General features: G+C 46.6%; 1 protein-coding gene across 4 annotated transcripts in view; it reads left to right on the top strand.

Moving 5' to 3' along the window:
* zfat (zinc finger and AT hook domain containing) overlaps positions 1-13499 on the top strand; it is a 187885-nt gene that overhangs the window by 46176 nt on the left and 128210 nt on the right. For all 4 annotated transcript variants that reach the window (XM_070895392.1, XM_070895402.1, XM_070895412.1 and 1 more), the window contains one exon: positions 11621-11774. In XM_070895392.1, coding sequence (XP_070751493.1) covers positions 11621-11774 — 154 coding nt within the window. The remainder of the gene's footprint in view (positions 1-11620; positions 11775-13499) is intronic.

Here is a 13499-nt window from a genome sequence, read left to right as displayed (position 1 = left end):
ACAAGGTGGATGCAGAGAGGATGTTTCCACTGATAGGGGAGACGAGAACTAGGGGGCATAATCTTAGAATAAGAGGCCGCCCATTTAAAACTGAGATGAGGAGGAATTTCTTCTCTGAGGGTTGTAAACCTGTGGAATTTGCTGCCTCAGAGAGCTGTGGAAGCTGGGTCATTGAATTAATTTAAGGCAGAGATAGACAGTTTCTTAAGCGATTAAGGGAATAAGGAGTTATGGGGAGCGGGCAGGGAAGTGGACCTGAGTCCATGATTAGATCAGCCATGATCGTATTAAATGGTGGCGCAGGCTCGAGGGGCCGTATGGCCTACTCCTGCTCCTATTTCTTATGTTCTTATGTAACATTTTCAATTAAATATGAACATGTGTTTCTTGCCTAGTCTTGCCATGGGTGGCTCAGCTGCACATGGAAGAGCTATAGTGGTAGGGGATTCAATAGTCAGTGGAGCAGACAGCTGCTTCTGCGGTCGCAGACGTGACTCCAGGATGGTATATTGCCTCCCTAGTGCCAGGGTCAAGGATGTCACTGAGCGGCTGCAGGACATTCTGTGGGGAGAGGGTGAACAGCCAGAGGTCGTGGCCCATATCGGAACCAATGACGTAGATAGAAAGAGGGATGAGGTCCTGCAGGCAGAGTTTAGGAGGCTAGGAGAGAGATTAAAAAGCAGGACCTCAAAGGTAGTAATTTCTGGTGCAAGGCGGAGGGATTCAAATTCCTGGGACATTGGAACCGGTTCTGGGAGAGGTGGGATCAGTACAAACCAGATGATCTGCACCTGGGCAGGATCGGAACTGATGTCCTAGGCGGAGTGTCTGCTTGTGCTGTTGGGGAGGGTTTAAACTAAAATGGCAGGGGGATGGGAATCTATGCAGGGAGGCAGAGGGAAGTAAAAAGGGCAGGAGAAAAGCAAGAGTGGAGGGCAGAGAAATCAAGGGCAAAAATCAAAAAGGGCCACATTACAACATAATTCTAAAAGGACAAAGAGTGTTAAAAAAACAAGCCTGAAGGCTCTGAGTCTCAATGTGAGGAGCGTTCGTAATAAGGTAGATGAATTGACTGTGCAGATAGCTGTTGACGTATATGGGATTACGGAGACATGGCTCCAAGGTAAACAAGGCTGGGAACTCAACATCCAGGAGTATTCAATATTCAGGAAGGACATACAGGAAGGAAAAGGAGGTGGGGTAGTTTTACTGGTTAAAGAGGAGATTAACGCAATAGTAAGGAAGGGCATTAGCGTGGATGATGTGGAATTGGTATGGGTAGAGCTGCGAAACACCAAAGAGCAGAAAACGTTAGCTGGAGTTGTGTACAGACCACCAAACAGTAGTAGGGAGGTTGGGGATGGCATCGAACAGGAAATTAGGGACGCGTGCAATAAAGGTACAGCAGTTATCATGGGTGACTTTAATCTACATATTGATTGGGCTCACCAAACTGGTAGCAATACTGTGGAGGAGGAGTTCCTGGAGTGTATAAGGAATGGTTTTCTAGACCAATATGTCGAGGATCCGACTAGAGAGCAGGCCATCCTAGACTGGGTCTTGTGTAACGAGAGAGGATTAATTAGCAACCTGGTCGTGCGGGGCCCCTTGGGGAAGAATTACCATAATATGGTGGAATTCTTCATTAAAATGGAGAGTGACACAGTTAATTCAGAGACTAGGGTCCTGAACTTAAAGAAAGGATACTTCGACGGTATGAGACGTGAATTGGTTAGGATAGACTGGCAAATGATACTTAAAGGGTTGATGGTGGATAGGCAATGGCAGACATTTAAATATCACATGGATGAACTACAACAATTGTACATCCCTGTGTGGCGTAAGAATAAAAAAGTGAAGGTGGCTCAACCGTGGCAATCAAGGGAAATTAGGGAAAGTATTAAATCCAAGGAAGAGGTATATAAATTGGCTAGAAAAAGCAGCAAAGCTGAGGACTGGGAGAAATTTAGAATTCAGCAGAGGAGGAATAAGGGTTTAATTAGAAGGGGGAAAATAGAGTATGAGCATAAGCTGCAGGGAACATAAAAACTGACTGCAAAAGCTTCTATAGATATGTGAAGAGAAAAAGATTAGCGAAGACTAATGTAGGTCCCTTGTAGTCAGAATCAGGTGAATTCGTAATGGGGAACAAGGAAATGGCAGACCAATTGAACAAATACTTTGGTTCTGTCTTCACTAAGGAAGACACAAATAGCCTTCCGGAAGTACGAGGAGACCGAGGGTTTAGTGAGAAGGAGATGCTGAGAATGTTGTAAATAGCACATTTAGTGAGTTGGTCACACCGCAGGTAAGGGTTAGGACAGATAGTGAATGGGTGACCAAGAGACAAGGCAAGAGCAGGAAGGTAGTGCAGGAGTCCCCTGCGGTCATCTCCCTCCAAAACAGATATACTGTTTTGGATACTGTTGGGGGAGATGACTTACCAGGGGAAGGCACCAGCAGCCAGGTTCACGGCACCATGGGTGGCTCTGCTGCACAGAAGGGTGGGAAAAAGAGTGGGAGAGCTATAGTGATAGGGGACTCTATTGTAAGGGGAATAGATAGGAGTTTCTGCGGCCGCAACCGAGACTCCAGGATGGTATGTTGCCTCCATGGTGCAAGGGTCAAGGATGTCTCAGAGTGGCTGCAGAGCATTCTGGAGAGGGAGGGTGAACCAACGATATAGGTAAGAAGCGGGGAGAGGTCCTACAAGCTGAATTTAGGGAGCTAGGAGTTAAATTAAAAAGTAGGACCTCAAAGGTAGTAATCTCTGGATTGCTACCAGTGCCACGTGCTAATCAGAGTAGAGGGAGCAGGATAGTTAGAATAAATACGTGGCTTGAGCAGTGGTGCAAGATAGGGGGATTCAAATTCCTGGGACATTGGAACCAGTTCTGGGGGAAGTGGGACTTGTACAAAAGGGATGATCTGCACTTGGGCAGGACTGGAACTGATGTCCTAGGGGTAACATTTTCTAATGCAGTTCGGGAGTGTTTAAACTAATATGGCAGGGGGATGGGAACCTATGCAGCGAGATAGGGTGAAGCAATATGGAGTCAGAAACAGATGGTAAAAAGGTAAAAAGTAATAGTGGAAGGCCGAGTAAACAAAGGCAAGAAACAAAATGGGCTACACTACATAATAATTATAAAAGGACAAAAGGTGTTAAAAAAACAAGCCTGAAGACTTTGTGTCTTAATGCAAGGAGTATCCATAATAAGGTGGATGAATTAACTGTGCAAATAGATGTTAACAGATATGATGTGATTGGGATTACAGAGACGTGGCTCCAGGATGATCAGGGCTGGGAACTCAACATCCATGGATATTCAACATTCAGGAAGGATAGAATAAAAGGAAAAGGAGGTGGGGTAGCATTGCTGGTTAAAGAGGAGATTAATGCAATAGTTAGGAAGGACATTAGCTTGGATGATGTGGAATCTATATGGGTAGAGCTACAGAACACCAAAGTGGAGTTGTGTACATACCTCCAAACAGTAGTAGTGATGTTGGGAAGGGCATCAAACAGGAAATTAGGGTTGCATGCAATAAAGGTGCAGCAGTTATAATGGGTGACTTTAATATGCATATAGATTGGGCTAACTAAACTGGAAGCAATACGGTGGAGGAGGATTTCCTGGAGTGCATAAGGGATGGTTTTCTAGACCAATATGTCGAGGAACCAACTAGGGGGGAGGCCATCTTAGACTGGGTGTTGTGTATTGAGAGAGGATTAATTAGCAATCTCGTTGTGCGAGGCCCCTTGGGAAAAAGTGACCATAATATGGTGGAATTCTACATTAGGATGGAGAATGAAACAGTTAATTCAGAGACCATGGTCCAGAACTTAAAGAAGGGTAACTTTGAAGGTATGAGGCGTGAATTGGCTAGGATAGATTGGCGAATGATACTTAAGGGGTTGACAGTGGATGGGCAATGGCAGACATTTAGAGACCGCATGGATGAACTACAACAATTGTACATCCCTGTCTGGCGTAAAAATAAAAAAAGGAAGGTGGCTCAACCATGGCTATCAAAGGAAATCAGGGATAGTATTAAAGCCAAGGAAGTGGCATACAAATTGGCCAGAAATAGCAGTGAACCCGGGGACTGGGAGAAATTTAGAACTCAGCAGAGGAGGACAAAGGATTTGATTAGGGCAGGGAAAATAGAGTACGAGAGGAAGCTTGCAGGGAACATTAAGATGGATTGCAAAAGTTTCTATCGATATGTAAAGAGAAAAAGGTTAGTAAAGACAAACGTAGGTCCCCTGCAGTCAGAATCAGGGGAAGTCATAACGGGGAACAAAGAAATGGCAGACCAATTGAACAAGTACTTTGGTTCGGTATTCACTAAGGAGGACACAAACAACCTTCCGGATATAAAAGGGGTCAGAGGGTCTAGTAAGAAGGAGGAACTGAGGGAAATCCTTATTAGTCGCGAAATTGTGTTGAGAAATTGATGGGATTGAAGGCCGATAAATCCCCAGGGGCTGATGGACTGCATCCCAGAGTACTTAAGGAGGTGGCCTTGGAAATAGCGGATGCATTGACAGTCATTTTCCAACATTCGATTGACTCTGGATCAGTTCCTATGGAGTGGAGGATAGCCAATGTAACCCCACTTTTTAAAAAAGGAGGGAGAGAGAAAACAGGGAGTTATAGACTGGTCAGCCTGACATCAATAGTGGGTAAAATGATGGAATCAATTATTAAGGATGTCACAGCAGCACATTTGGAAAGAGGTGACATGATAGGTCCAAGTCAGCATGGATTTGTGAAAGGGAAATCATGCTTGACAAATCTTCTGGAATTTTTGAGGATGTTTCCAGTCGAGTGGACAAGGGAGAACCAATTGATGTAGTGTATTTGGACTTTCAGAAGGCTTCTGACAAGGTCCCACACAAGAGATTAATGTGCAAAGTTAAAGCACATGGGATTGGGGGTCATGTGCTGATGTGGATTGAGAACTGGTTGTCAGACAGGAAGCAAAGAGTAGGAGTAAATGGGTACTTTTCAGAATGGCAGGCAGTGACTCGTGGGGTACCGCAAGGTTCTGTGCTGGGGCCCCAACTGTTTACATTGTACATTAATGATTCAGACGAGGGCATTAAATGTAGTATATCCAAATTTGCAGATCACACTAAGTTGGGTGGCAGTGTGAGCTGCGAGGAGGATGCTATGAGGCTGCAGAGTGACTTAGATAGGTTAGGTGAGTGGGCAAATGCATGGCAGATGAAGTATAATGTGGATAAATGTGAGGTTATCCACTTTGGTGGTAAAAACAGAGAGACAGACTATTATCTGAATGGTGACAGATTCGGAAAAGGGAAGGTGCAACGAGACCTGGGTGTCATGGTACATCAGTCATTGAAGGTTGGCATGCAGGTACAGCAGGCGGTTAAGAAAGCAATTGGCATGTTGGCCTTCATAGCGAGGGGATTTGAGTACAGGGGCAGGGAGGTGATTTGAGTACAGGGGCAGGGAGGTGTTACTACAGTTGTACAGGGCCTTGGTGAGGCCACACCTGGAGCATTGTGTACAGTTTTGGTCTCCTAACTTGAGGAAGGACATTCTTGCAATTGAGGGAGTGCAGCAAAGGTTCACCAGACTGATTCCTGGGATGGCAGGACTAACATATCAAGAAAGACTGGATCAACTGGGCTTGTATTCACTGGAGTTCAGAAGAATGTGAGGGGATCTCATAGAAACGTTTAAAATTCTGATGGGTTTAGATAGGTTAGATGCAGAAAGAATGTTCCCAATGTTGGGGAAGTCCAGAACCAGTGGTCACAGTCTTAAGGATAAGGGGTAAGCCATTTCGGACCGAGATGAGGAGAAACTTCTTCACCCAGAGAGTGGTGAACCTGTGGAATTCTCTGCCACAGAAAGTTGTTGAGGCCAATTCACTAAATATATTCAAAAAGGAGTTAGATGTAGTCCTTACTACTAGGGGGATCAAGGGGTATGGCGAGAAAGCAGGAATAGGCTACTGAAGTTGCATGTTCAGCCATGAACTCATTGAATGGCGGTGCAGGTTCGAAGGGCCAAATGGCCTACTCCTGCACCTATTTTCTATGTTTCTATGTTTCAAGGGGCCCAAGTTTCCACATGATTTGCGCCTGATTTTTCGGAGCAACTGGTGGAGAATGGACTATCTTAGAAATCGCAATTCTCCACATTTTTTTTTCTGCAGTTCTAGTCAGTTAGAACAGTTCTACTTTGGAACAGAATTTTTTCTTCAAAAGGGGGCGTGTCCGGCCACTGATGCCTGATTTCAAAGTTTCCACAGTGAAAACGTACTCCAAACTAACTTAGAATGGAGCAAGTGAAGATTTTTGTAGAACTGAAAAAACCTTGTCGACACATTAAAAAATCAGGCGCAGGTTACAAATTAGGCGTCAGGAACGAGGTGGGGGGGGGGGAAGGGAAGCCATTAAATTCTATAATAAATCCTTATTTACTTCTACTAATATTATACAAATAAATCCAACCTGAATAAACATTTATAAGCAAAGAAAAGATTAAATAAACCATCTTCCAACCTGTGTGAAAGTGCTTCAGCCAGGGAGAATGCTGCAGGCGTTCGTTCTCGCGGCGGGGGAGGGGGGGAGGGGAAAGCCGTTCGTTCCCGCGGGGGGGGGGGGGAGGAGGAGAAAGCTGTTCGTTCCCACGGGGGTGGGGGAGGAGAAAGCCGTTCGTTCCCGCGGAGGGGGGGCGGGGGAGGGGAAAGCCGTTCGTTCCCGCGGGGGGGGGGAGGAGGCAGCCGTTTGTTCCCGACGGCGGGCGAGGATGGGGAGGGAAACGGCTGCCTCAACTTTCTGAGGCTTCCTGCAGCCTTCTGACTGCTGCAAGAAGCCTCAGTGCTGATGTGCTGATGGCAATGTGCTTTTATTTTTAAAAATTTCAAAAATTAAACAGCTACAAAGAACTACAAAAATGGCCGAGTGCCAATGTTTCCTTCACACTGCGCGTGCGCGAACGCTCCAACGCGCACGCGCAGCATTGCCGGCAGGAAAAAAACTAATTTAAATGGTACTCGCCCCCTCCCACTTACAAAATCGGCGCGAGTGTAGGCTCCGCCCCCCTGGGCGCCGCGCCAAACAGACAAGGAGCTGCAGGGCTCTCCAGAATCGTGTGTTTTTTTTCCGGCGCCGTTTTAGGCGCGAAAAACGGGCGCCCAGCTCGGAGGGGCGCCCGTTTTTTATCGTGTGGAAACTTGGGCCCAAGGTTATTAGGCGGGAAATTGTGTTGGGGAAATTGATGGGATTGAAGACTGATAAATCCCTGGGGCCTGATAGTCTGCATCCCAGAGTACTTAAGGAAGTGGCCCTAGAAATAGTGGATGCATTGGTGATCATTTTCCAACAGTCTATCAACTCTGGATCAGTTCCTATAGACTGGAGGGTAGCTAATGTAACACGACTTTTTAAAAAAGGAGGGAGAGAGAAAACGGGTAATTATAGACCGGTTAACTTGACATCAGTAGTGGGGAAAATGTTGGAATCAATTATTAAGGATGAAATAGCAGCCCATTTGGAAAGCAGTAACAGGATCGGTCCAAGTCAGCATGGTTTTATGAAGGAGAAATCATGCTTGACAAATTTTCTGGAATTCTTTGAGGATGTAACTAGTAGAGTGGACAAGGGAGAACCAGTGGATGTGGTGTATTTGGACTTTCAAAAGGCTTTTGACAAGGTCCCACACAAGAGATTTGTGTGTAAAATCAAAGCACATGGTATTGGGGGTAATATCCTGACGTGGATAGAGAACTGGTTGGCAGACAGGAAGCAGAGTGCCGGGACAAATGGGTCCTTTTCAGAATGACAGGCAGTGACTAGTGGAGTGCCGCAGGGCTCAGTGCTGGGACCCCAGCTCTTTACAATATACATCAATGATTTAGATGAAGGAATTGAGTGTAATATCTCCAAGTTTACAGATGACACTAAATTTGGTGGCGGTGTGAGCTGTGAGGGGGACGCTAAGAGGTTGCAGGGTGAGCTGGACAGGTTAGTTGAGTGGGCAAATGCATGACAGATGCAGTATAATGTGGATAAATGTGAGGTTATCCACTTTGGGGGCAAAAATATGAAGACAGAATATTATCCGAATGGTTGCAGATTAGGAAAAGGGGAGGTGCAACGAGACCTGGGTGTCATGGTACATCAGTCATTGAAAGTTGGCATACAGGTACAGCAGGCGGTGAAGAAGGCTAATGGTATGTTGGCCTTCATAGCTAGGGGATTGGAGTATAGGAGCAGGGAGGTCTTACTGCAGTTGTACAGGGCGTTGGTGAGGCCTCACCTGGAATATTGTGTTCAATTTTGGTCTCCTAATATAAGTTCTTGCTATTGAGGGAGTGCAGCGAAAGTTCACCAGATTGATTCCTGCGATGGCTGGACTGACATTTGAGGAGAGACTGGATCAACTAGGCCTTTATACATTGGAGTTTAGAAGGATGAGAGGGGATCTCATAGAAACATATAAGATTCTGACGGGATTGGACAGGTTAGATGCAGGAAGAATGTTCCTGATGTTGGGGAAGTCCAGAACCAGGGGACACAGTCTTAGGATAATGGGTAGGCCATTTAGGACTGAGATGAGGAGAAACTTCTTCACTCACAGCGTTATTAACCTGTGGAATTCCCTGCCGCAGAGAGTTGTTGATGCCAGTTCATTGGATATATTCAAGAGGGAGTTAGATATGGCCCTTACGGCTAAGGGGATCAAGGGGTATGGAGAGAAAGCAGGAAAGGGGTACTGAGGGAATGATCAGCCATTATCTTATTGAATGGTGGTGCAGGCTCGAAGGACTGAATGGCCTACTCCTGCACCTATTTTCTATGTTGCTATGTTTCTAGCGAGAAGGGGGAATTGAGATAAATCCTTATTAGTCTGGAAATGGTGTTAGGGAAATTGAAGGGACTGAAGGCCGTTAAATCCCCAGTGCCTGATAAGTCTGCATCCCAGAGTACTTAAAGAAGTGGCCCTAGAAATAGTGGATACATTGGTGATCATTTTCCAACAGTCTATCGACTCTGGATCAGTTCCTATGGACTGGAGGATAGCTAATGTAACCCCACTTTTTAAAAATGGAGGGAGGGAGAAAACAGAGAATTATAGACCGGTTAGCCTGACATCGGTGGTGGGGAAAATGCTGGAATCAATTATTAAAGATGTAATAGCAGCGCATTTGGAAAGCACTGACAGAATCGGTCCAAGTCAGCATGGATTTATGGAAGAGAAATCATGCTTGACAAATCTTCTAGAGTTTTTTGAGGATGTAACTAGTCGAGTGGACAAGGGAGAACCAGTGAATGTGGTGTATTTGGACTTTCAAAAGGTTTTTGACAATGTCCCTCACAGGAGATTATTGTGCAAAATTAAAGCACATGGTTTTGGGGTTAATGTATCGACGTTGGATAGAGAACTGCTTGGCAGACAGGAAGCCAAAAGTAGGAATAAACTGGTCCTTTTCAGAACGGCAGGCAGTGACTAGTCGGGTGCTGCAGGGTTCAGTGCTGGGACCCCAGCTATTTACAATGTACATTCATGGTTTATATGAAGGAATTGAATGTAATATCTCCAAGTTTGCAGATGACACTAAGCTGGGTGGCAGTGCGAGCTGTGAGGAGGATGTTAGGGGGCTGCAGGGTGACTTGGACAGGTTAGGTGAGTGGGCAAATGCATGGCAGATGCAGTATAATGTGGCTAAGTGTGAGGTTATCCACTTTAGTGGCAAAATCAGGAAGGCAGAATATTATCTGAATGGTGACAGTTTAGTAAAAGGGCTGGTGCAACGAGACCTGGGTGTCATGGTACATCAGTCATTGAATGTAGGCATGCAGGTACAGCAGGCAGTAAAGAAAGCAAATGGCATGCTGGTCTTCAGAGCGAGTGGATTTGAGTAGAGGAGCAGGGAGATCTTACTGCAGTTGTACAGGGCCTTGGTGAGACCACACCTTGAGTATTGTGTGCAGTTTTGGTCTTCTAATCTGAGGAAGGACATTCTTGCAGCGAAGGGAGTGCAGCGAAGGTTCACCAGACTGATGCCCGAGAAGGCAGGACTGGATCGACTTGGCTTATATTCACTGAAATTTAGAAGAATGAGAGGGGATCTCATAGAAACATATAAAATTCTGATGGGATTGGACAGGTTAGATGCAGGAAGAATGTTCCCGATGTTTGGGAAATCCAGAACCAGGGGTCACAGTCTAAGGATAAGGGGTAAACCATTTAGGACTGCGATGAGGAGAAACTTCTTCACTCAGAGAATTGTGAACCTGTGGAATTCTCTACCACAGAAAGTTGTTGAGGCCAGTTTGTTAGATATATTCAAAAGGGAGTTAGATGTGGCCCTAACGGCTAAAGGCATCAAGGGGTATGAAGAGAAAGCAGGAATGGGGTACTGAAGTTGTATGATCAGCCATGATTATATTGAATGGCGGTACAGGCTCGAAGAGCCAAATAGCCTATTGCTGCACCTATTTTCTATGTTTCTGTGATTGCACCCGGTGCCACGAGCTAGTGAGTACAGAAATAGGAGGATAGAGCAGATGATTACATGGCTGGAGAGATGGTGCAGGCGGGAGGGCTTTAGTTTCCTGAGGCATTGTGACCGTTTCTCGGAGAGGTGGGACCTGTACAAGCCGGACGGGTTGCACCTCAACAGAGCCATGACCAATATCCTCGCGAGGGGTGGGGGTGGTTTGATCGTGCTTTTGGGGAGGGTTCAAACTGGCTTGGTCGGGGGATGGGAACCTGAAAATAGATTCGGTAGGGAGGGGAGTAAAGCTGGAATTAGAAAGCAAAAATAAAGAAAGTGAGTTTGAAGGAGAGACGAAACTAGCAGGAAAAAAGGGTAAATAACCAAATTTGAAGACACTTTGTCTAAATGCACGTAACATTCGTAACAAAATAGATGAGTTGACGGCAGAAATAGATTCAAATGGGTATGATCTGATGGCCATCGCAGAGACATTGTTGCAAGATGACCAGAACTGGGAATGAAATATTCAGGGGTATTTGACAATCTTGAAGGACAGACAGAAAGGAAAAGGAGGTGGGGTAGCTCTTGATAAAGGATGGAATCACTGCAATAGTGAGAAATGATATTGGCTCAAATGATCAGGATGTTGAAACAGTTTGGGTGGAGGTAAGGAATAATAAGGGGAAAAAGTCACTGGTGGACGTAGTCTATTGGCCCCCGGACAGTAGCAACTCTATTGTTCGGAGTATAAACCAGGAAATAGTGGGGGCTTGTAAAAAGGGAACAGCAATAATCATGGGTGATTTTAACCTCCATATTAATTGGACAAATGAAATTGGTCAGGGGGCCTTGAGGAAGAATTCATAGAGGGCATAAGGGACGGGTTCCTTGAACAGTATGTAACGGAACCAACCAGGGGGCAGGCTATCTTGGATCTGGTCCTGTGTAATGAGACAGGATTAATAAACAATCTAGTAAAGGATCCATGATTGGATCAGCCATGATCGTATTAAATGGCGGAGCAGGCTCGAGGGGCCATATGGCCTACTCCTGCTCTTATTTCTTATGTTCTTATGTTATGTTCTTGCCTATCATGTGTGATGACATGATGTATTCTGTTTGTGTATCACAGGTGCCACAAAGATTATTCCTATTGAGGCCACTCCAGCTGAGGAAATCCCAGCAGCTGAGCCTGAAAGTATTGGCCAAGAATCAGCTCTGCGAAAGGGCTACCAGGAATATGCTATACAGCAGGCACCATTGGAGCTGGCCCAAAATTCTTTCAGGTGGGTCTGCATTGCAGAAAAATTAGCTTTAGATGGCTCAGACACATTTGCCTCAATTAAGTTGCCCACTTTTCATGAATTAACCAGGAAGGAGCACAGGTGAGGCAAATGTCTATAATCAATTTTGCTGACTCCAGTATCTATTGATGGATATCTGGGCTTGGGAAAGATCAATGGGATTCTGCTGATCTTGCAGTTGTCAGTTTAGCAGCTCCCTGCTGCGTGGCAGAGACCTGGAGCAACGAGTCTCCGGAATAGACTCCCGAGGGAAGATGGTGAAAGAAGTTAGTGTATATTAATTTAAATGCAAATTAAATATTCAGAAAAGAATATTGTGGGATACAGTATATGAGTAATTTGAGACATGACCTGTGGTAAGTGTGGCATGCTTGGGAGGAAGAGATGATTTTGAAACCAAGGTTCCCTAAGCTCTTTACTACTGGGGTCATGTCTGGGTCTGTTGTAGACGAATTGATAGAGATTGATTGCTATGATTAATCAACAACTCCATTATCATTGTATCATCCAACTGCCAGGATGATAGAAGGTGTTCAATTCATAGATCTCGAAAGGTTCATGACGAATGCAATGAAGGTGTAGCTAGAGCAAATCGGGTGCTAGTGTATTTACAGGACAGTAAACTATAAAAAAAAGTAGTGTAACTATTTGTACTGTACATGTGTGTCTGTCAAGCACCCCTGCCCCCCTTCAAGCTACGCCCCCCCACGCCCCCCTCCTGGCCCGAATCATTTCATCCACGTGATGCCGAGAAGCAGGACCTGAGGATCAGACTCTCTTCGCCAGCTCAGGCCCCGAATGTCTTTCCCCCCCCGCCTCCGACTCTCACCCCCACTCCCCGACTCTTATCTTTCTCTCCCTCCACCGACCACCCACCCCATCCCCGCGACTCAATTTCTCCCTTTCCCGCTGACCCCCCTCCCCCACAGACTGTCTCCCCCCGCCCCGGACACTCTCTTCCCCCCTCAACCCCGACTCTCTTTACCCCCCCCGCCCCGTCTCTCTTCCCCGTCCCCCCCGACTCTTCCCACACGCCCCCCCCGACTCTCTTCCCCCGCCCCCTACGACTCTCTTCCCCTGCCCCCACCCGACTCTCTTCCCATGCCCTCCCCCGACCCTCTTCCCCCGTCCCTCCCCGACACTCTTCCCCCGCCCCCCCGACTCTCTTCCCCCCGCCACCCCGACTCTCTTCCCCCCGCCCCCCCCGACTCTCTTCCCCGTCCCCCCGACTCTCTTTCTCTCTCTTCCCCCCTCCCTGACACACTCTCTCTCTCTCTCTTTCTCTCTCTCTCTCTCTCTCTCTCCCCTCCCCAACTCTCACTCACTCTCTCTCAACTCTCTCTCTCACTCTCTTTCTCTCTCTCTCACTCTCTCTCTCTCTCTCTCTCTCTCTCCCCCCCCTCCCCCGACTACTCTCTCTCTCTCTCTCCCTCTCCCTTCCCCCTCCCCGACTTGCTCTCTCTCTCTCTTTCCTTCCCCGACTCTCTCTCTCTCTCACTTTTCCCCCTCCCCGACACACTCTGTCCATCTCTTCCCTTCCCCGACTCTCTCTCTCTCTCTCTCTCTCTCTCTTTTCCCCCTCCCCGACTCTCTCTCGCTCCCTCTCTCTCTCTTCCACCTCCCCGACTCTCTTTCTTTCTTTCTTCCCCCTCCACCCTCCCCAACTCTCTCTCTCTCTCTCTCTCTCCCCCTCCCCGACTCTCTCTC

This window comes from Pristiophorus japonicus, chromosome 1 (assembly GCF_044704955.1).
Source record: "Pristiophorus japonicus isolate sPriJap1 chromosome 1, sPriJap1.hap1, whole genome shotgun sequence".
In the NCBI taxonomy this organism is placed as follows: Eukaryota; Metazoa; Chordata; class Chondrichthyes; family Pristiophoridae; genus Pristiophorus; species Pristiophorus japonicus.
The sequence above is the reverse complement of the archived record's forward strand: the minus strand, read 5'-3'. Positions and strand labels throughout refer to the sequence as shown.